The sequence below is a fragment of the Chiloscyllium plagiosum genome, chromosome 42 (genome assembly GCF_004010195.1).
Source record: "Chiloscyllium plagiosum isolate BGI_BamShark_2017 chromosome 42, ASM401019v2, whole genome shotgun sequence".
NCBI classification, from domain to species: Eukaryota; Metazoa; Chordata; class Chondrichthyes; order Orectolobiformes; family Hemiscylliidae; genus Chiloscyllium; species Chiloscyllium plagiosum.
In genome coordinates, this window is record NC_057751.1 from 14,610,276 (window position 1) to 14,634,254 (window position 23,979).

General features: G+C 46.4%; 2 protein-coding genes across 5 annotated transcripts in view; both read left to right on the forward strand.

Moving 5' to 3' along the window:
• Positions 1–16,438, forward strand: part of LOC122543160 (STAM-binding protein-like) — an 18,026-nt gene extending 1,588 nt beyond the window's left edge. Inside the window, exons 1-10 of one of the 4 annotated variants that reach the window (XM_043681553.1) lie at positions 2,054–2,316; positions 3,950–4,171; positions 4,792–4,867; positions 7,010–7,105; positions 8,154–8,502; positions 10,101–10,225; positions 11,260–11,397; positions 12,668–12,780; positions 14,224–14,323; positions 14,413–15,275. In XM_043681553.1, the coding sequence (XP_043537488.1) occupies positions 3,969–4,171; positions 4,792–4,867; positions 7,010–7,105; positions 8,154–8,502; positions 10,101–10,225; positions 11,260–11,397; positions 12,668–12,780; positions 14,224–14,323; positions 14,413–14,529 (1,317 nt within the window). In that variant the 5' untranslated portion in view covers positions 2,054–2,316; positions 3,950–3,968 and the 3' untranslated portion in view covers positions 14,530–15,275. Of the gene's footprint in view, positions 1–2,053; positions 2,317–3,949; positions 4,172–4,791; positions 4,868–7,009; positions 7,106–8,153; positions 8,503–10,100; positions 10,226–11,259; positions 11,398–12,667; positions 12,781–14,223; positions 14,324–14,412; positions 15,276–15,984 lie in introns of those variants that run through there. The other 3 variants (XM_043681552.1, XM_043681551.1, XM_043681554.1) reach the window with 3 other exon arrangements.
• Positions 16,439–19,705: 3,267 nt separating this feature from the next.
• LOC122542975 (tumor necrosis factor receptor superfamily member 1A-like) overlaps positions 19,706–23,979 on the forward strand; it is a 47,457-nt gene continuing 43,183 nt past the window's right edge. Inside the window, exons 1-2 of the mRNA XM_043681119.1 lie at positions 19,706–19,876; positions 21,411–21,448. Coding sequence (XP_043537054.1) covers positions 19,706–19,876; positions 21,411–21,448 — 209 coding nt within the window. The remainder of the gene's footprint in view (positions 19,877–21,410; positions 21,449–23,979) is intronic.

Below are 23,979 nucleotides of genomic sequence, written 5' to 3' on the forward strand. Positions count from 1 at the left end.
AAAACCCACTCCCTAACAACCAGGTACCTCCCCGAGAGATCAAAACCCGCTCCCTAACAACCAGGTACCTCCCCGAGAGACCAAAACCCGCTCCCTAACAACCAGGCACCTCCCCGAGAGACCAAAACCCGCTCCCTAACAACCAGGCACCTCCCCGAGAGACCAAAACCCACTCCCTAACAACCAGGTACCTCCCCAGATCAAAACCCGCTCCCTAACAACCAGGTACCTCCCCGAGAGACCAAAACCCGCTCCCTAACAACCAGGCACCTCCCCGAGAGACCAAAACCCGCTCCCTAACAACCAGGCACCTCCCCGAGAGACCAAAACCCACTCCCTAACAACCAGGCACCTCTCCGAGAGACCAAAACCTGCTCCCTAACAACCAGGAACCTCCCCGAGAGACCAAAACCCGCTCCCTAACAACCAGGAACCTCCCCGAGAGACCAAAACCCGCTCCCTAACAACCAGGGACCTCCCGGAGAGACCAAAACCCACTCCCTAACAACCAGGAACCACCCCTTGATGACAAGACCAGGACCCAGACTCTTGTCAATGAAGTCCATTGCACTTGTATAGAATAGACTCCCGACAGTGTGGAAACAGGCCATTTGGCCCAATGGGTCCACACCCATCCTCCCAAGAGCATCCCACCCAGACCCATTACCTCCACCCCATCTCTGTAACCCTGCATTTCCCATGGCCAATCGACCTCGCCTGCACATCCCCGGACACTAGGGGCATTTTAACATGGCCAATCCATCGAACCTGCACATCTTTGAACTGTTGGAGGGAACCAGAGCACCTGGCGGAGACCCAGGGAGAACTTGGAAACTCTACACAGTCACCTCAAGGTGGAATCAAACCCAGCTCCCTGGTGCTGTGAGGCAGCAGTGCTCACCACTGAACTACCATGCCACCCAGGAGAGTAAAGTTTAGATATAAACTTTATCTGTGTGAGATTTGCCCTCTATCCCCTCAATCCCCACCTGCCATTTAGCAATCTCTTTGATACCCTCTTCATCTGTTGCTTCTCATGCTCATCCTCTTTTTACATTCTCTGCTGTGAAACTGATGCGAACTCAGTCTTCGTTACTTGTCCATGGCATTTTTACCGCAAGTCCTTTATACAGTGTCCTGTCACCCACATCCAGCTTTCTTAACTGATCGGCAACACATTAACTAATTGGGTTTGTTGCAGTCTGAGAATCTCCCACTATTTAACTTGCAATTCAGGGCAAAGTGACAACACTGACATCCCAGCTGATTAAAAGCAACCAATATGGAAGTAGTAGATGAGGGTAATTTAACAGATATCACTTTCATAAATTCATGACAAAGGTTAGGAAATGTGGAATCAGCTTCGATAACCTCGTTCCGAAGACAGGTTTAGCAGGTAAGGTCGGGAAATGAGAGTAACTGAATTTCTCTTGGAGAGTGTGGCAGGGCAGACTGGACTCGTTCTGTACTGCAAGCAATTCTCTAACATTTCTTTGAATAGCTCACACTGAAGAAGATTGCAACATAGATCCTGTGCATAATTCTTTGTATTCAAACAATACCAGAGCTGGTATCACAGTGCTTGGAGAATCACAACATCTTTGGGGAGGATCAACATGAATATTTGGAAAAATAGATCATGTACATGAATCACAGAAAATGACTGAACATGTATTGCAAGCAAGTAGAAAAACTTGTTGGCCTGTATTACAAAGGCATTAGTAAATAAGATCAAAAAATGTTTACTGCAGTTACATATGGCATTCGTGAGATGACATGTAGAGTATTATATTCCACCATACACAAATTTGGTGTTTCTACTTGAGGAGGGACACCCTTGCCCTACAGTGAGTGAACTGAAGACTTATCAGATTGATTATAAACCAAAAGAAAACTGCAAATGCTGTACATTAGAGACAAAAAATTGAAATTGCTGGAAATGCTCAGCAGGTCAGGCAGCAACTGTGTAGAGAAATCAGAGTTGATGCTTCGAGTTGAGTGACTGAGGAAGGGTCATTCGACCCGAAACATTAATTCTGATTTCTTTCCACAGATGCTGCCTGACCTGCTGAGCTTTTCCCGCAGGTGCTATTTTTGTCTCTGATTCCCGGGATGAGAAAATTGTCGTGTGACTGGAGGTTATACATTGGGCCAATGTTGCCTGGGATTTGTAAGAAAGTGAATGCGAAGAGATGGGATGTGACAGTCTGGATGCTGCGCAGCTGTATCTCTTAGCTGCAAAGTCCAGAGCAAGAGATCACCATCCAGAATAAAAGGTTCGACCTTGAGCACAGAGGTTACTTTTTTCAATCACAGGTTTGTGAATCTTTGGTACGGTCTTACCTCGAGATTCATCGCGATGACTATTTGGTCCAACTCATCCATGCCAACCAGATATCCTCAATTAATCTGGTCGGATTTGCCAGCACTTGACCCATCTCCTTCTGAACCCTTTCTATTCATATACCCATCCAGATGCCTTTTCAAAGTTGTACCAGCCTCCTCCTCTGGCAGCTCATTCCGTACACACACTGCCCTCTGCATGAAGCATTTGCCCCTTAAGTCCCGGTTAAATCTTTCCTCTCTCACCTTAAACCTATGCCCTCTTGTTTTGGACTCCGTTACTCTCTTGGAAAAAGACATTGACTATTTACCCTATCCATGCCCCTCATGATTCAGCCTCTCCCTATTCTTCAAACCCTCTAAATCTGGCAGTATCCTTAAATCTTTACTAAACCTTTGCAAGTTTCACAACATCCTTCCGATAGACGGGAGACCAGAATTGAATGAATGCAGTATTCCAAAAGTGGCCTCACCAATGTCCTGTGCAGCCGCAACATGACCACCCAACTCCGATACTCAGTGCACTGACCAGCAAAGGCAAGCATACCCAACACCTTCTTGACTCCCCTGTCTATTTGTGACTCCACTTTCAAGGGACTATGAACCTGCACCCCAAGATCTCTGCTCAGCAATACATCCCAGGACCATCCCAGGATGAAGTGTATAATCCCCTGCCCTGATTTGCCTTTCCCAAATGCAGCACCTTACTTATCTAAATTAATGCTATCTGCCAGTCCTCGGCACGTCTGCCCATCTGATCAAGGTCCTGTTGTACTCTGATGTCAGCTTCTTTCGTGTCCATTACATCACCTGTTTTGACATCATCTGCTGAATACGTTCAGTCATTGAATAGTTTAAAAAAAACGGAAACGTGCTTTCACGAGGCGAATGGATGGGAGATCATTTGTAAATTTTAAATCTGAGTTTCATAGGCCTTTGTCAATCCAAGCTATTGAGGTGTGGCGTTTGGAGTTGGGACATTAATTAGCCTTGGTCTCACTGAATGGAGAAAGCAATGCTTTGGACAGAATGGCCTCTTCCACGTTCCATATTCCAACTGCCAATTGTCTCTGGATAAATGACACCCTTTTTTACACACCTCTGGCACATCTCGGTCTTCATTCTGGTGCGGCATTTCTTTATTATCTCTGAGTTTCTGCCTGCAATCTGGATTCAGTTTCACAGGGCAGGATATACCCTCTAATAGTCACCCAAAGGTTGGCTAGCATTATACCCTCTAATAGTCACCCAAAGGTTGGCTAGCATTTATGTGTTTCCTTAAGAAGGGCTTATGCCCAAAACGTTGATTCTCCTGCTCCTTTGATGCTGCCTGACCTGCTGCGCTTTTCCAGCAACACATTTTTCAGCTCTGATCTCCAGCATCTGCAGCCCTCACTTTCTCCTAGCATTCATGTGTGGTCATCAACAGGAAGTAGCTGCAGGATCTTCAACTGGGAAAGCATTGTAGCTGAACCTGGGGGCAAGGGGTTTATGGAACGTGTTTTCTCAGAGATCCCAATGGCCCTCGCAGTGACTCAAGCAGAGTGGAGTGAATGAGAAATAATTGTTGTGTTTTGACCTGACACTGACCAATCCTTTCTCTTAGGTAGAGTGGGCAGTGAGCAATGCCAGAACACTCTGATGTCAGCTTATCTCCAGAGGAACGTGTACGGGCTCTCACCAAGAAGGGAAGCTCAGTGGATGTAAATGACGATGTCCCTCCACGAAGATACTTCCGTTCCGGAGTCGAAATCATTCGCATGGCGTCCGTTTACGTAGATGAAGGCAATTTAGAAAGTGCATTTGTCCTATACAATAAGTACATCACGTAAGTACCCCGACATCAAACTGCACTGTGGAGTTTAGTCAAAGGCCTTACCGTCGAAGGCTCAGCGCTGAGGAAGTGCCGCACTGTCGGCGGCTCAGCGCTGAGGGAGTGCTGCACTGTCGGCGTGTCAGCGCTATGGGAGTGTCGGAGGGTCAGTATCTGATATGATGTGCACTATTGCAGTACATTTTTTGACAGGGTAGGATGAAGAATATTTTAGAAATGTTTCATTCTTTATTCATTGATCCAATGAGAAAATTGCTGCCAAGGCTGATATTTATTGCCCATTCTTAATTTCTTCTGCAAATGCGATGTGTAGCTACCTTCTTGAGCAGCTGGGGAGGGGTTTCAAGGATTTTGACCCAACAACTCTGAAGGAACGGTGATATATTTCCAAATTGGGGATAGTATGTGGCTCAGAGGGGAACACGCAGGGGTTGGTGCTCTCATATATCTGCTGTCTTTGTCTTTCTGGATGGTCGAGGTTACGGGTTTGGAAGGTGCCGAGTGAGGGGCCTGGATGTGTAATTTTGGTGGAGCTTTTCTATGTTTGGTATACTTTGCCATGTGTCAGCTGAATATAACTGTGTCCCTGTTGTTGTTTTCTGCTTCTGACCCAGGCTATTCTTGGAAAAGTTACCGAAGCATCGGGATTATAAAACCAGCGTAATACCAGAGAAGAGGGAAACCATTAAAGTAGGAAACAGTTTCTTTCTGCCTTCCTTCACTGAAAGTGCAGGAGCTGACACTCTTCTGGGAAGGTGTTGCATCAAGTTGATGTGGCTGACTCCCAGTCGAGTCTTTTCCGTTCCTCCAGCCTGGTTTGTCTACACTGCAGTCCCTTTGCATTCTGCTGCCTGAATTAACATGTTCTGTGCCCTTGCACAGATCTACACCGACACAGTGTGGGGAAAGCGCTCTGCGCTTTGATTGTGCTTAATCAGTTAAGAAATCCCACATTGAAATGGCACTTGCAGCAAGTGCGAGTAGCACAGTGGAGCAGTGAGTAGGAATACTGACGTCTTTTCTCGGCCGATTTTATTCAGTTATATTGGGTTCCATACTTTTGAAAAGCCAGCGTAGGCGGGACAATGTGCATTTTATGTTGTGACTGGGATACAATGATCACACTGTGCCGATCTCAACACACAATCTTGCAACGTTCATAACTAGCCAGGATCAGTTTTGCTGCTTGCACCCATACGTGGTTTGACTGGCCAGAGTCCGTTTCTGATTAGATCAGATTCGCTACAGTATGGAAATGGGCCCAACAATTCCACACCAGCCCTCCAAAGAATAACCACCCCCACCCCCCACCCCATATTTACCCCTGACTAATGCACGATGGGCAATTTAGCGTGGCCAGTTCACCTGACCTGCACATCTTGGATTGTGAGAGGAAACCGGAGCACCCGGCAGAAACCCACGCAGACACTGGGAGAATGTGCAAACTCCACACAGACAGTTGCCTGAGGCGGGAATCAAACCCAGGTCCCTGGCGCCATAAGGCAGCAGTGCTAACCACTGATCGACCGTGCCTTCCCTTTGTTTGTAGATTATGTTGATCAGGCAACCACAGCAAACATTGGTAATTATATTAAGGGAGGAAAAGGGGGATTGAAAGATGGATAACTGTCCATCTACAGTATGACCGACAGTACAGCTGAGGATCCCAATTTCCAGGCAATCCCATTGGCATGCTTGAAGGTCAAAGGGAATAGACTTGTCACACATGCAAGAAGTAAATCAATATATGTAGGATGATTTTTTGTTTGATGAAGTTATTGTAACATTTCCAGAATATTCTCTTTTTGTTAAGACCCCAAGAAATTCTTTGAATTTTCACCAAATGGTCACAGCATATACAGCTGACTACAAACACAAATTCCTGATGAAGGGCCTTTGCCTGAAACGTCGATTCTCCTGCTCCTCGGGTGCTGCCTGACCTGCTGTGCGTTTCCAGCACCACTGTAATCTTGACTCTAATCTCCAGCATCTTTGGTACCCACTTTCGCCTTGCAAGCACAACTTGGCTAGCCCCACTCCCTCACCTTTTCCCCGTAGTTCTGCAAATGGCTTCTCTCTTCTAAAAACCTCAAATGAATCTGCCCCCACCAAATGTTGGACACTACTTTTCCAGGTCCTAACCACCATCTGTGTGAAAATGTTTTTCCTCACGTTATCACTCAGCTAGCCTCTGTGCCTTCTGCCTCCCCACCCTTTTACCCTCCACACCAGCTTCCCTCCATCTGCTCCGTCCATCTCCCTCATGATCTTGAACACCTCGATCAAGTCTCTTCTCAACTTTCTCTTCTCCAAGGAAAACACCCTCCAACTTCTCCAATCTGTCCATGTCACTGAAATCTGAGAGAGAAAATTTTGAAACCAATAGAATCTTTTTAATTTCACAGCCCAGATAATCTACACACGCTGCAGTTTGCTGTGGTTGGAGCGTGACACGTTTGTAAAATGGGTTACAAGTGGCTGGATCTACAGCGAATGAACTCTACATTCATTTAAACCGAGGGAGTGTCCCTGTCAGTCAGTTCACCCCAAAACCAAACAACACTTCGAGGGGAATGTATAATTGTGGGAGGTTCAGGGGATGAGACAGTCGGATATCTCGCTGTGTTTAAGCTGGTGCGAGCAATGCCACAAAACTATCCTTTGATGACCCATTATTTTTCCATCTGTTCCATGCTTAGGCTCGGGATTTGCAAAATTGGCTTTGAAAAGAGTGCAGTCTTTTCAGTGTCACGTCAACGCTGTGAGTGTACTTCTGAAAGGGAAGAGCTGACGGCTGTAAAACATTGGATTTTCTTTCTCTCTGTGTGACAGAAGCTGAAAGAGATTGCATTTCCGAGAGCTGAGCAGCTGAAGAGTGAGCTTCTGCAGCGGTACGCTGTCGAATATGCCGAGCATCAGGAGCTACAGGTAAATATAGCTCAGCTCACACAAAGCTGCTTGGGTCTCTCTTCGTTTTGGATAACCTTCCACAAGTGCAGAGGCGCTCCTAGAGCAGGATCTTCTGTGTGGAGGAGCCTGGATAAAATACTGGAAAGCAAGATCACCAATGGAACTCTTAGCATTTGCCCTGTGGTTCCCCCTGTGGTTCCCCCTGTGGCATTTTCATGAGGCATGCCACGCTGTGACTTGCTTTCTGTGGTTTCTGAGTGTGAAACTCTCAGGGGAAGTGGTTGAATCCAGCCCGGTGTTTGATAGTTCCACAGATCTTATGACTAAGTGGTTGGAAGGCCAAGTGGTGGGCTGACGCGCAGAGTCTGCAGAGGGTCGTAGGTATACTGGTATTGGAGGCAGCCCAGAGAAGATTCACAAGGTTGATCCGAAGTGCGGAGAGATTTCCTTGTGCGGAGAGGTTGAGTATGTTGGGCCTCTGCTCACAGGAGTCTAAAAGAATGAGGGGAGACCTTATTGAAACAGAATATTGTTAGGTGGTGTGATAGAGTAGATGCGAAAGCATTGGCGAGTCTCGAACCAGACAGCATTACTCACATTAATGACAGAGATGAGGAGAAATCTCTTCTCTGAGGGTCGTGAATCTGTGGAATTTCTTACCACAGAGGGCTGTCGAATCTGGGATGCTAAGTGTATTCAAGGCTGAGATGGACAGAATTTTAATCAGGAAGGGTGTGAGGAAAAGGCAGCAAAGTGTCGTTGAGGATGATCAGATCAGTCACTGAATGGTGGAGCAGACATGATGGCAAAAGGTCTGCTTCTGCTCCTCCATCTTGTCGCTAAGAGAAGTTATTAAATTGTTAGCATTTATATATCTCTGGCTGTCCTTTGCTTTTGTCTTACTTGATCATCAGTTCACAATATACCAGTTCACAAGTGCTGTGCAAGTCCTTCCGCTGCTGTAGTTCCTGCTATAGGTAGATGTGCCAGCCTCCTGGTGCGACACTGAGAAGCTGGCCAGTGCAGAGTCTAAATGCTGACGCCCCCTCTGTCTTCCCCTTTCCAGCGCAGGGAGGCTGAGAAGTTTGCACAAGAGCTGGCCCGGCAGCAGGAGCTGGAGGACGAAAAGCAGCGAGTGGCACAGATGCGCCAACAGCAGGCCGAGCAGGAGCAGTTCCACGCCTTCGAGGAGATGATCAGGCGTAAGGAGCTGGAGAAGGAGAGGCTGAAGGTGCTGGAGGAGTACGCGAAACCTGCAAACTCCCCCCTGTCCAAAGACTTCCCCCTGGTACCAGGTGTTCAGGGGCCACCAGATAATCTTCCTCCTGCTTCGCCCACTGCAGCTCTCCCGAATGCAGTGCCGCCCATTGTAGATCGATCAAAGAAACCCACAACATTTGGAACCAACTGGAACAGTAAGATCTGCTTACACCCAGTCATTTGCACAGTCTACTCAGTTGTTCCATTGAATTACTCTCAGGAAAGGAAACCTGGTTCCAGTTCTTTCTTTAGCTTTGACTTTTACACTGTAGAGGACATTGGTTAGGTCGCTGTTGGAATACTGTGTGCAGTTCTGGTCGTCTTCCTATCAGAAAGATGTTGTGAAACTTGCAAGGGTTCCAAAAAGATTTACAAGGATATTGCCAGGGTTGGAGAGTTTGAGCTATAGGGAGAGGTTAAAAAGGCTGGGGCTGTTTTCCCTGGAGCGTCAGAGGCCTAGGGGTGACCTTAGAGAGGTTTATAAAATTATGAGGGGCATGGATAGGATAAATAGACAAAGTCTTTTCCCTGGGGTGGGAGAGTCCGGAACTAGAGGGCATAGGTTTAGGGTGAGAGGGGAAAGATATAAAAGAGACCTAAGGGGCAACTTTTTCACACAGAGGGTGGTACGTGTATGGAATGAGCTGCTAGAGGATGTGGTGGAGGCTGGTACAATTGCAACATTTAAGAGGCATTTGGATGGGTATATGAATAGGAAGGGTTTGGAGGGATATGGGCCACGAGCTGGCAAATGGGACTAGATTGGGTTGGGATGACTCTATAGGCCGTTAAGTATATGAGAAAGATTTGATAGGATAGTCATAGAGGAGCTATTGCAAGAACAACCAGAACTGGAGGTTATAAATATAATCTTGCCATTAATAAATCCAAAAAGTAATTCAGGAGACACTGCTTCACCCAGAGATTGGTGAGAATGGGGAGCTCGCTACCATAGGCAGTAATGGTGATCTGTCCAAGGGTTCACTGTTCATTTCTCTGCACCACACAGTCTAACACTTCCCTGTTCTTTTGCTTGTACACAAGGCCCATCTGCGACTTGCGTCAGCAGTATGCTTTTTCCCAAAAGCCGCTCTGGATAGAAGGCCCTCAGCTTCCACCAGCAGCAATGGCTCACAACCCTGAGCATGGGACCCTTTGCTGTGCTTTGGGCAAGTTGCAAAACAGCCCTGATGTTTCAACCAATCCTGCTCCCCTACAAGGAATAGCTGAGATGAATAACATTTAAGGCAAGATAGATAGGTGCATGAGAAAGGAAGATATGGGAGATGACATGTGGCTGGTGGAGGGGCAAGTGCATCATAAATCTGTTGGACCTGTTGCAAATTAGTCTCATATTCAGCAGTGAAATTCAATTCATTGAAAGATGTAGATTTGATCATCAAACTGCTAACTATTTTGAAGCTGAGGTATTATATCAGGTCTTCCCCTCCCTTCCTCCTGTTTTGTGCTTGTTTGGGGATGTTGCATGAATCTCTTTGCTGTCACTCCAGTAGGTGTCCACACAGTACAGGCAACCCTGTCCCTGGCTGAAATTGGCTCGTTCTCCCAAATGGGGAGCTCGGTCAGGTGACATTGCTAGTATACTGGCACGGTGGCCAGCCCTCGGTCTGATTCCTGAAGCAGATGACGTGACTGGTTAGGAGCTTGCCAGAGGACCAGAAAATTCAGGATGAGGAAAGGATCGTGCATGTTGGTGGGTCAGATAAATTGGAATTTATGTTTCCCTGCTCAGATTTTTCAGCAGACAGGCTACGGAACATGGTGGTGCCGAAGAGCCTATGTCAGCAATTCCTCCAACTCACTGAGGCCAACACTGCCCGAGGAGTGGAGACCTGTGGCATTCTCTGCGGCAAACTGGTAGGAACCATAAGTGAATCACTGAATCCCTAGTTTTATAATTGGAGGGGTCCCTCCACACCCCCAACCCCCTCAGCCACTGGACAGGTCTGGTGAAGCTCACCGATCGCAGGTAAATGATTAATTCGAGAGATAATGGGTAATGGGTGTAGATAGTTGAGTGGAGATATTGTGTAACAAGCCTGCTCAGAGATGTTATCGCACACCGCTGGAGCAGGTAGGACTTCAGCCCAGGCCTCCTGGCTCAGAAGTATGGACACTACTAGTGCACCCCAAGAGCCCCAGAGACTCAAGATTAGATTGGATTCCCTACAGTGTGGAAACACGCCTTTCGGCCCCACAAGTCCACACCGACCCTCCGAAGAGTAGTCCACCTAGACCTATTTCCCACAGCACCAGGGACCCAGGTTCGATTCCCGCCTCAGGCCACTGTCTGTGTGCAGTTTGCATGTTCTCCCCCCATGTCTGCACAGTTTCCTCCCACAGTCCAAAGATGTGCAAGTCAGGTGAAGTGGCCATGCTGAATTGCCCATCGTGTTAGGTGCATTAGTCAGGGGTGAATATCGGGTCGGGGAATGGGTCTGGGTGAGTTACTCTTCAGAGGGTTGGTGTGGACTTGTTTGGCCGAAAGGGCTGTCCTTACATACTGTAGAGAATCTAATCTAATCTAAACTCACCCAGCCTCCTTAAACAGCACCTTATGAACCCATGCCCTATACTGTCCTGAAGGAAAAGGGCAGCAGATCCATGGGAACACCATTCTCTGCAGCTTCCCTTCCAAGCTCGTCACCATCCTGACCTGGGAATATGTTGGCTGCCCCCTCCACAGGAATGTGGTGCTCCACTGCTAACAGCACTATGGGCTCACATGGACTTCAGTTGACCGCTATCTTCTCAAGGGCCATTCGGGATGAGAACAAATACTGGCCTGGCCAGCAGTACCACTGTGCACCGGTGTACTTGCACCCTTCCCCTCAGGCATATCTTTGCAGGTGTAGCAGGGCTGCATTGTGACCTGTCTGTTTTACCTGCAGATGCAGAATGAGTTCACTATAACCCATGTGCTGGTGCCTAAACAGACTGCAGGTCCTGATTACTGTAATACAGAGAACGAAGAGGAACTCTTTCTGATTCAGGACCGAGATGACCTCATAACCTTGGGCTGGATCCACGTGAGTGCATTTCTCCACTACCTGGAACACCAGGAAGGAAATATCCCTGCTCCGTTGCTGAGTCCCACCATGGTCGGGCACATGTTCACACTGTGCTGCACAGGCAGTGAGATCAATTCTGATCATCAAGCAGTGCGTCTCCCTGGAAACAGACAGAACTGAGTTTTGGAATAACACAGCCCACCATCATTGCTTAGACCCCTCTGTACAGGAGTTGGGACGTTATGTTGAGGTTGTACAGCACTTTGGTGAGGCCTCTGCTCGAACACTGTACCCGGTTCTGGTCTCCCTGTTACAGGAAGGATATTAAGCTGGAGAGGGTTTAGAAGAGATTTACCTGGATGTTGCCAGGATTGGACGGTTTGAGTTAGGAGGAGAGGCTGGACAGACTGGGACTTTGTTCACTGGAACATGGGAAGTTGAGACGTGACCTTCTCGAAGTTTATAAGATAGTGAGGGGTGTAGATAGGGTGAATGGCAGGTGTACTTTCCCTGAGGTGGGGAATTTCGAGACCTGGGGGCATATTTTTAAGGGTGAGAGAAGAAAGATTTTAAAAATACATGAGGGGCAATATTTAATTTTACACTGTGTGTGATTCATGAAGTACCAGAGGAAATGGTGGATGTCAGCACGATAATAACATTTAAAAGACATGTAGCTAAGTACATGAATAAGAAATGTTTTGGAGGGATATGTGCCAAGCACAGCAGGGGGGGCTAGTTTAGATTGGGATTATGGTCAGCATAGGCTGGTTGGACTGAAGGATCTGTTTCAGTGCTGTCTGACTCTATGACTCTAAATAAACTGCCAATAGTCATTGCTGAGATGCTTGCACTGATGATGGCTCAGTGAGTGTGTGGGGATCTGTGGATGTATGGGCTCTGCACCTTCAGGAGGAAAGGAGAAATTCTTTTCGCTTACTATCTTTTATTTTTCTGCGTTCCCGAGACTCGGGACCTAAAAATAACCCAGAGTCAGTCAACAGAGAGCATGCATGAGGTTCGGCCTGGCATTTTCTTCTCGCACCTTCTCATCCTTCCTAACAGCTAGGCCAAGATTGGAAAGGGGCCGGCAGGGATTGTAGATTGCTGGGATGTGGGACCACTCCTGAATCCTGGAGCAACTGAGCCCCATCCTACAAGCTCTGTCTCCTGTCAAGTGACTGTAACCATCCCCCTCTCCAGTAGCTTGACAGCCAGGTCATCTTGGTGGTTACATGCATGCCAATTGCTTTTTCACTCCGAATAATGCTTTATGTCTGTGTTCCAGACTCATCCCACCCAGACTGCATTCCTGTCCAGTGTGGATCTTCACACACACAGCTCCTACCAGATCATGCTCCCAGAGGCCATAGCTATTGTTTGTTCCCCCAAATATCATGAGTAAGTATACACCACGGTTCGTGGGTGCTCGGGTTCATGCTATTAGAAGGATACAAGTCCTTGCGTCACGTTTAAAGGGTGACATTGTGAGAACAGGTTGCAAAGGCAAAGTCTGAGTGGAAACAATGCCCAACTGACATGGTTCACGGTTCTTCAAGCGTCTCCGTGTACCCTTTGACTTTGGTGAGAAAGTCCAGAGGGAAGTGGAAGAACCTCAGAATTACAGCCAGGATGCTCAGGATTGTAATCCGGAAGCACGTCTGGGGAGGCGGGATGGGGCAGCGGGGGGGATCCCTGGAACACTATCCCTCTGAAAGCGGCTGAGGCTGGAGGGTCAGTGAAAATGTCAAGAGTGAGATTCACATTGACCCAATATTCTCAGTGGGCCCAACTCTTTCAGAACCTTAAGATCACCATCAGGAGATGTGGCCTCGTGTACCAGTTCCCCCTGATCATATGTTATTTGATAATCCAGCCTTGAGTTACTTGTTGTGAGATGGGAAGTTAAGGAATGTAACTCTTCAGAGCTGGCTGGATATTGGGAATTAGAATGAGTCAGGGAGCTGGCATGCCTGTGTCTATGTGTCTGTGTGAGTGTCAGGGCGCTGCAACAAATTGTTCTGAACTTGTAGAAGAAGTTGGCTGGCCCTTCAGTTGGATTAATGGCTAGACACGTGGTCACAAGAAAGTGCAGTTAACAGTTGTTCAGTCAAGTCCCGTCCCATAGCTATGACAGTTCTCTGAGGAGGGTTTCGAGCGAGCTCTGGAAATAGGTATTGGTCAATTTGCTGCACAGTCTGCTGCATACAGTGCAAAAGACTTAAATTTATTTATCACTTCACAAGGCATCCATTGTTTTCTTCTAGGTCAGCCAATATTCATAAGCAGAAGTCCTGCAAACAGCACGTGCTCATAAACAGGTTGTTTGGTGGTTTTGTGCGATGTTGGTTGAGACTTGAACCCACAGACTTCTGCCTCCGATACAAGTGCTCGCCACTGAACCAGAGCTGACACACAACGGAAGTTGTGTTGCCGCTGTGAGTCAATGCAGTTCGTCAACCGTAAACTCCAATTCCCGAACTGTTTTGAAGCTGTGATCTTTGAGCTTGTCACAGCAATCTGGACTGTTTTAACATCATTGTGTGCAGTGTAAACTTGGGAAGTCCAAGGAGAAGGATCAAGAGCTATCAGTAAGGTTGAAAAGTGTCGGGGAATGAGTTTAAATGTGATTGCTTGGCCTGAATGGCCAGCTGCATTACTTGGTTCAATGTGAGGTCGCAGGGCTGCTGCAGCAGCTGTGCTTATTTGACTGTTTGCTTCAACATGGACCTTACTTGCTACAGACCTTTCCATAACACCAGGGAGATGTTTGAACTATTTGAAGGATTGCTACCGGTTGACATTTCCTGCCTTGTGCTCTGACCAGTTTCTGTCCTTGCGCAGGACTGGCTTCTTCAGACTGACTGACCATGGCATGGACGAAATCTCTTTCTGTAAGCAGAAAGGCTTTCATCCACATCCCAAGGACCCACCCCTGTTTAATGTAAGTATCATTTGCTGCATGCAGCTTTCTGCGTAGAAAGTCTAGTCTAGTCTATTTTGTGATTGCCCGATGCTTCTCATCCCCTGTAGGAAAAGATCTGCCAGCCTGCCTACCCACAGCATGGCCACACAGAACACACAAAACCAAGCCTGTCCAAACCATACAAGAAACACCCAGAATGCCTCAGCATTGACCAAACAGACTGACAGGGGAAACCAGACATGACCACAGTCACTCGCAGACCAGGGAATACACTTCCCAAAACAACCTGACAATAAGCTCCCTGGACCCGATCAACACAGCTGTCCCAAAGCCCTAAGTGCAGTCGCGTACGCAGTAATACCAAAGCCACACAAAGGACAGGTCAGATGGAGAGGCACCAGAATACCTTGCTCACAGGAGACCAACAATGGAAATACCTTACCTACAAGGAAAGGACATTCTCACCTACCCTCGAACAGAACTGGAATCTCCTGATCCCATGAAAGACTTTTGATGCTGCCAGGATGCTACATTGTATCTAGATTGAGGACATTCTTCTGATAACTGCTTTGCGATTATCAGCATGGTAACTGGATTACTTAATTATCAAAAACCATTGTATTTTCCCTATTTTCAATTCGCATCGTTGTACAGTATTCCTATAAAAACTGGCTTGATTCTCAGCTCAGGGAAGGGAACCCTTGATCTCCCCTTGTACAGACTGTCAGTTCTGTATCAGCCTCGTCAATTTCTCTTCCAGTGATATCACTTGCAATAAACAGCTTGTCAATTTCACCTGGTCTGGCTTGGTGTGGTGTCAATTCTCTGACATCCTTCCATGAATAGTCATGACCAGGTTTGACTGTGGCCAACCATGGGCACTGGTGAGGACTGGCCTCTCAATGCTTTCACATTACTTAACACAAGCGAGCCCTCATGTGGACCTCCGAGAACACTTCCCCCACCCCCCCCCACCACCCCCCAAAAAAAATCTTCAATAATTGAAGGGCAAGTGTCCTGGCTGTGCAGTGACACCAGGGAGTCCTGACTTCCACTAATTTTGAGACTCATGAGTGCCTGCTGACGTCAATACTCAGGAGAAAACACTCTGGAAAAAAACTCTCTGTTAAGCTTCCTGTTGGAAAGATTACTGTTGGTTTTTGACTGCTATCTGCCGGTTTTCTCAGAAGTTGCGTTGTGAGTAATCACTCCCTTAGAAGAAAATAACCCTGCATTTATACAATGCATCTTGTGATCACTGGATGACCTGAAGCGCTTCAGAGCCAAAGAGGTAGTCTGAAACGTATTCACTATTGTATTTCAGAAAATATGGGAGGTACCTGCACAGGAAACTGTCAGATGAGCAGATTATAAGATCTGTGTTATTAATGAAGCGATAAATACAGGCCAGTCTTCCAGGGAGAACTCCCTTAATCGTCCTCAAGAAATAGTGCTACAGGATTTGTTTGCATTTCCCTGAAAAGGCAAACGGCGCCTCAATTTAATACATCGTCCAAAGGGGGGCACCTCCTGCAGTGCAACGCTTCCTTGGTATTACATTGAAAGTGTCAGCCTCAATTTGTGCGCTGTCATAAATGGGGAACTGTGTGATGATGGTATTTGCTACTCACTGAGAAATAGCCAACACAGATTAATCTCTCTCTGTTTGTTCCTTGCAGGCCTGTTCACATACTTTCATCAAGGAGACAAATGTTACAGTGCTGGACCTTCGGTGATTGATGCCTGGACTCCTGACCATCCTTGGTTTCCATAGAAACCACTAAGCATAAAGTCATGGTCTCGAGTACCCTAGGCCGAGGACTCTGCAACTCTAACCCTTCCAGATTTTTGTCACTTTGTTTAATTGAGGAGTTTTCAATTTGATTTTAATCAGTCTAAAATACAACTTAATATATTGTCAGATCTAAAATTTGTCTCGTACAGAAAGTGGGAGCGCCTTTCATTTAAAAGCCCGCATTGCTGCACTTAAACCAATGAAACTTGGAAGATGAAGTAAGGTGCCTCGCTGATAGGTTTTTGTTGTGTTAACTCTCACTGCACTTTGACTTTTGTTAACCTTATTGGGCCCAATTATTGTCGCTTTGCACATAAATAAAGCAAGTTTGGACATTTGGGGTTTTTTTTGTCTTTTCCCCTGTCTCTCAAGTTTTGTTCAGGTGTCTTATGGATTAGACCAGGATTTTAAGGTCTGACCTGTTGTTCAGGAGGAAGTACTCCGAGAGACCATATGCTCTGGTTACATTTTAGGTGCAATCCCAAGGAGATGTGTCTGAGCACAAGATTCAGGATTAGCCTGTTCGGCCTTTCGAAGCGAAAGTGAGGACTGCAGATGCTGGAAATCAGAGTCAAGATTAGAGTGGTGCTGGAAAAGCACAGCACCAGAGGAGCAGGAAAATTGATGTTTCGGGCAATGAGGCAGGGAGCTTCTGGGGTGGAGAGATAAATGGGAGGGGGTTGGGGCTGTGGAGAAGATAGCTAAGAGTGCAATAGTTGGATGGAGGTGAGCTTAAGGTGATTGGGTGAGAGGAGGGTGGAGCAGATGGGTGGGAAGGAAGATGTACAGGTACGACAGGCCATGAGGATGGTGCTGAGCTGGCAGGTTGGAACTGGGATAAGATGGGGGGGGAGGGGAAATGAGGAAACTGGTGAAGCCCACATTGATACCATGGGGTTGAAGGGTTCTGTGACGGAAGACAAGGCGTTCTTTCTCCAGGCGTCGGGTGGTGAGGGAGCGGAGGAGGCCCAGGACCTGCATGTCCTCGGCAGAGTGGGAGCGGGAATTGAAATGTTGGTCCACGGGGCAGTGGGGTTGATTGGTGCGGGTGTCCCTGCGATGTTCCCTAAAGCACTCTGAGGGAAGACGTCTAGTCTACCCAATGTAAAGGAGACTGAAGCGCAAGCAACGGATACAATAAATGACATTTGTGGATGTGCAGGTGAAACATGTTGGGACTATTGAGCCTGCTCTGCCATTTAATAAGATCACGGCCAATCTGATTACTCCACCTTTCCACAAATCCCCAATAACCATTGCTTATCAAGAATCCAAGTATGTCTGCCTTAAAAATGTTGCAGCAGTGACCAGAAACTTGAGACGATGCCCATAAGAGGAAACATTCTTTCCATTTGCACCTTGTCAAGCCCCCCCCACCTCAGGATTTTGTTTCAATGGAGTTGCCTTTTACCTGTCTAAACTCCAGCAGGTACAAGCCAAGCTTGTCCAACTTTCCTCTGAAGAAAACCCGTCAATTGCAAATATTAATCCAATCAAACTTCTCAACTGCTTCCAATGCGGTTTATGTCCTTCTTTCCACAAGGAGACCACTACTGTACCCAGTATTTCGGATATGGCCTCCTAGTGCCTCAAATAACTAAAGCATAACCTGCCTGTTTTGTATTCAATTCTCCTCACAACAAACAAACAACATCAGCTTTCTTATTTGTCTGCCTGCCATCCTTGCGTAATCCATGTCTTAAGCCATCCTTCTGCATCTCAGCTCTACAGCCTCACAAAGTTATTCTTCCTACAAAGTTTTACAATTTCCCACATTACACTGGTTATATCAGGTCTTTTCTCCACTTTCCTATTTCTAACACCTCGTAGCCTCCTTTTGTTCTCTTCACTACTTTACTTTTCTACCTATGTTTGTGTTTTCAGCAAGTTTTGCAACAATACCGTGGTAGTTTCTCCCTCTCAGTGATGGAACTGAATTGCAAAGTGTTGAGTCCCCAATACCGACCTCTGGCACACCAGACGTTACAGCATCCCAAAAAAAATATTTCCGGTACAGTTTCTTGTTAGCCAGCCAATCTTCTGTCCAGGCAATATGTTACCCTGGACCATAAGCTTTTATTTTCTGCCACAACCTCTTGACCTTATGAAATACTTTATTGATATTTCAATAGAGGATTCACATCAAATGCTATTTCCTAAAAACACAGTAGGCAGGTGGTCGGTATGTTGCAATGGTCATGCTTCAATGTTGACATTTGACCAAGCCTCTTTGATAGATCATTCAAATCCATCTAGAAGGAGAAGGGCAGCAGATACATGGGAACATCACCTCCTGTAAATTCCACTCCAAGCCACTCACCATCCTAACTTGGAAATATATCGCTGTTCCTTCAGTGTCACTAGGTCAAACTCCTGGAACTCTCTCCCAAACAGTACTATGTGGGTGTCCCTACACCATGTGGACTGCAGCCGTTCAAGAATGCAGCTCACCACCACTTTCTGAAGGGGCAACTAGGGATAGACACTAACTGCTGGCTTAGCCAATTACACCCACATTCTCTCAGTGAATTTTTAAAAAATGTGCATCTTTGTGACCCTGGTCCCAGAATGACTCTGTTAACTCTGTGGGAGTGGGTTAGATTAGATTCCCTCCAGTCTGGAAACAGGCCCTTTGGCCCAATAAGTCCACACTGACCTTCCGAAGAGTAACACACCCAGACCCATTCCCCTATCCTATATTAACCCCTGACTAATGCACCTAACACTATGGGCAATTTGGCAATTTAGCAGCGCCAATTCACCCAAACCTGCACATCTTTAGACTGTGGGAGGAAACTCACGCAGACATGGGGAAAATGTGCAAACTCCGCAAAGATAGTCACCTGAGGTGGGAATCAAATGTGGGTCCCTGGCACTGTGAGGCAGTAGTGCTAACCACTGAGCCACCGTGCCACCCCACAGTTATGTCACTGATTGTCACAAATTTCTAAACCTCGTATCTGATCTTGACTGAAGACACAACAGGTCCCTCTTTGAAATAATGTGGACCTCTTGCAAAGTCTTGAAGGTAGACTGATTTCTACATTACCAGTTTTTCGGTACGTAGGACCCTCGGCAACGAATCGTTATCAAGAAATAGCTCTCAATCTAGATGTTATGATTTTGGGGACTTTCATGTGCCTCTGAACCTGGAGTTTATGGGTCAAAGATCTATTCTAGATACTTGAGTGCATAATTCAGGCTGACAGCCGAGGGAGCACTGCACTGTCATAACAGGCAGTCCTGAGGGAGCACTACACCATTGTAAGGGTCGGTACTGAGGGAGTGCTGAACCATCAGAGAATCAGGATTGAGAGGTGCTGCACTGTCAAGATGCTGTACTCAAACAGCATTGCACTGTTGGGGATTTCAGCATTATGGGAGTATTGCACCGCTGGAACAGCACCAAGGGAGCAATGCACTGACAGAGGACAGAATTGAGGAAGTAATGCATTGTCATAGAGTCAATACTGAAATGTGTTGTGGTTCACCTCCTGCTTCAAGAAAACTTGGATGATTCTGTGGAAAGGAGACGAGCAAAGCCTTTTAAGGCAAATGGGAGAGGTGAAATAAGAAGGGATCTTGTTGTGCGGGGTTCTAATAATATGACGGAATTCTTCAGTAAGATGAAGAGTGAAGTCATCACATCTGAAAGTAGTGTCCTGAATCTAAATAAAGGGAACAATGAGGACATGAGGCATGAGTTGGCAAGGATGAATTTGGGGGACCAAACGAAAAGGTTTCGGGAGAAGCAAAGCTTCATATTTAAAAATGATGTGAGTGAATTACAATAATTATTTATTCCTGTTTGGCGCAAAATAAAAGAGGAACAGTGGATCAACCATAGCTCACAAAAGAAACAATGGATAGTATTAGATCCATATCAGAAAAATATAAAATTACCAGAAAAAGCAGTAAGCCTGAGGATGAGGAGCATTTTAGAATTCAACAACAGAGGAAAATATTTGCTCAAAAGGGAGAAAATAGAGTATGAGATTAAAATTATGGAGAACATAGAAACTGACTGTAAAGCTTCTATAAAGATGTGAAGAGACAAGTGTTAGTAAAGACAAATGTTGGTCCCTCACTGTCAGAACTGGAGAAATAAAATGAGGAACAAAAAATATGGCAGAAGAGTTGAACATATACTGTCTTCACAAGAGAGGGCACAAATTACCTCCAAGAAACGTTAAGGAATCAAGAGTCTCATGAGAGGGCACAATCATAGGAAATCAATGTTAATAAGAAATGGTGCTGGGAAAACTAGTGGTGTTAAATGTGAACAAATCACCAGGGCATGATCATCTACACCCCAGAATATATATAGGATGGAGTGTGAACAGCTTCCAAAATTCTACATACTCTGGGAAAACTAATGGTGTTAAAGGTGAACAAATCACCAGGACATGATCATCTACACCCCAGACTATATATTGGATGGAGTGTGATCAGCTTCCAAAATTCTACAGACTCTGGAGCAGTTCCTACAGATTGGAAGGTGGCAAATGTCAGCCCACTATTTAAAATGGAAGGGGGAGAAAAGCACAGATTATTGCAGATCAGTTAGCCAAATATCAGTTGTGAGGAAAATGTGCAATCTGTTTGTAAAGATGTGCTAACAGAACATTTGGAAAGCATGAACAGAAGTGGACAAAATCAGCATTGGGCTGTGAAACAAATCATGTGCTTCCCAAACGTACTTTTTTTTTGAGGATAGAACAACTGGAATAGTTAAGGGAGATGTTGTGTATTTTGATTTCAGAAGGCTCTTGACAAGGTCCCTCAGAAGAGACGAAGTGGGAAAAGTTAAAGCACATTGGATGGGGGTAATATATTGATATGGATGAAGAATTGATTGATATTAGGAAATAGAGAGTTGGAATAAATGGGTCTTTTTCTGAGTGAAAGACATTGATGAGTGGGGTACTGCAAGGACCAGCACTTGGACCCCAGCTATTCATGACATGTATAAATGACCGGGATGGAACCAAATGCAATATTTCCAAGTTTGCTGTTGACACAAAACTGGGTGGGATTATGGGTTAGGCAAATGCAAGGAGGTTTCCAGGTGACTTGGACAAGTTGAGGGAGTGCACAAGGGTAAATGCAGTCCAACGTGGGTTAAGTGGGTTAGACATTTCAGTGTGTGACGATGCTGTCACTTTAAAAAGGTGACTTTGTCCTTGTTTTTTTTTCTGAAGTGAGGTAATAAAGGTGAAGGTCCAAAGAGTCTCAAACAGTTGAACAGTTTAATAATGGAAGGCAAGTGGCCAGTTTTCCCAGTTCAGGTTTTTTGCTGGTTTTTATTAGCTCGAGCAGTCACAGATGTTTTACGTACCAGAAGCGTGGTAAGCCTCAGTGAAGAATTCCTGACTGATTTTCTCTGAAATCCCTCTCCGGATGTTGTTCCCTCCTGCCTGTAAGAATCTGTGTTTGAATTTCCCTTTTTGCCAATGGGTGTGTTTAGGTGATGTTACTGGATTCGAACAATTAATTTGTCAACTTGCTGAATCGGGTCGGTTAAATTTTCCGATAGCTAAGTTATTCTAAATTCCACTGTCTTTTGATTGTGTTTCAAGTGTGGTGTTTAAATAAATTCTGGTTTGCTTAAAACCAAGTGGTTTGACCAGCTGCATCACATCTGAAATATCCCCTTTACATCTGCCTTTAAAATAAGGAAACGTGAGGTCGAGGCGAGCTCCTTGACATATTTTGAGGGGTTCTGGTCTGGTCTATCACAGACTTGGGGCTCTTGTCTGGAAAATTCTATAATTCCATTTTGGATTTAGGGTTCAAGAACTCAAAGGTGGTCAGTGCGCAGGCCCTGAACTGGGCGGTCAGTGGGCATGCGGTAGGACAGCCTGTGGTCTGGGAGGGCAGGGCACATACGCAGGGCTGCCCCCACTCTGAACTGGGAGGAAAGGGTGCAGGTACAGGAGCTGACCTCACTCCTGCCTCGCTCCGTAATTGTGGGCCCCCCGTGAGGCTCAGGGCCTGAGTCTTCAGGAAAATAGCGCAGAAGCAAACCGGCCGGAAAACTGACAGGCAGGCGGGAGTTGAAATGGAACGCAGACATCTCATTTCAGGGAGGGCCGTTCAACCCGAAACGTTAACTCTGACCTCTCTCCACAGACCTGCTGAGCTTTTCCAGCAATTTCTGTTTTTGTTAATGTGATTTGAGGAATTGGGTAGGCAGTAGCCTAGTGAGAAATTCTCCAAGTTCTGTGGACCCGGGTAAGAAAGAGATGGCAGATGATAACATTTGCCTTCAAGGATTTAAATGCCTAATGATGATAGCTTTTAAAACCATCTGACTCGCTAGTGTCTTTCATGAAAGGAAATCTGCCATACTTGTGGTCTGGCCTACATGCGATTCCTGGCCCATGGAAATGTGCTTAACTCTCAACTGCCCTCTGAATTGAGCCACTTGGTTGTATCAATCACAAGGAAGTCTCAAAAATAAATTGGATGGAACATCCCAGCACTGAAAACAGCAAAAACAGTCCTGTCAACTTTGCAACATCCTCCTTCCTAACATCTAGGTGCGAGTGCCAAAATTGGGAGAGCTGTCTCAGACTGGTTCAGAGGTCACTTAATACCGGGTTATAGGCCAACAGGCTTGTTTGGGGTCGCGGGCTTGCTGGGTGCTACTCCTTTGTCGGGTGGGGTTGGGGTGGGGAACACTGGTGTGGAATTTATAGGCAGAGATCTCTCTGCCTGTGGGCTCTGTGCCAGTGTGCTGAAGAAGGGGTCATGTCCGAAACGTCGATTCTCCTGCGCTTAATACCGGATTATAGGCCAACAGGCTTGTTTGGGGTCGCGGGCTTGCTGGGTGCTACTCCTTTGTCGGGTGGGGTTGGGGTGGGGAACACTGGTGTGGAATTTATAAGCAGAGATCTCTCTGCCTGTGGGCTCTGTGCCAGTGTGCTGAAGAAGGGCTCATGTCCGAAACGTCGATTCTCCTGCTCCTGCCTGACCTGCTGCGCTTTTCCAGCAACACATTTTCAGCCAGTGTGCTTTCCTTCACTTCGCCTGTCGGGGGGTGGCACTTGGTGGGCTTGTGATTTCAAGTGGGCCTGAACGACTGTGACCTGGTGTTGTGTGTCTACTGACCTTGTCCACCCAGTCCAACAGTGGCACCTCTACATCATCACAGACAAGTGAAACAACAGCCTGACAGAGTCATACTGATGGACTCAGCTTACAGACTATGTCTCCAACTTGCAATATTCCAAAAGTGGCCAAACCAACATCCTGTACAGCCTCAACATGACCTCCCAACTCCTATACTCAATTCTAAGCGCCTTCTTCACTATCCTATCTACCTGCGACTCTACTTTCAAGGAGCTATGAACTTGGACTCTAAGGTTTCTTTGTTCAGCAACACTCCCTAGGATCTTACCATTAAGTGTATAAGTCTTGCTAAGAGTTGCTTTCCCAAAGTGCAACACCTCACGTTTATTTTTTTTTTATTTCAAAAATATACTTTATTCATAAAATAATTTGATGGTCTGTACAGTTGGTCATGCCATACATATGTAAACATGTACATACAGAGATCAGAATTTATCATTTTTATACAGGTCTGTACATTTTTCAATCATATGCCCATATATTTAGCTGAGGCGTCAGCAGAGCCCAAATGACTGCATGGACCCCCTGTTCTTCATTAGGCAGGCAGACTTTACACAGTAGTCTTTCCCCACCGCGCCTTGGCGGCAGCTGCCCCAAGCTCCAGCGCATCCCTCAACACGTAGTCCTGGACCTTGGAATGTGCCAGACTGCAGCACTCAGTCGGGGTCAACTCCTTCAGCTGGAAGATCAGCAGGCTTCGGACCACCCTGAGAGCGTCCTTCACCGAGTTGATGATCCCCCAGGC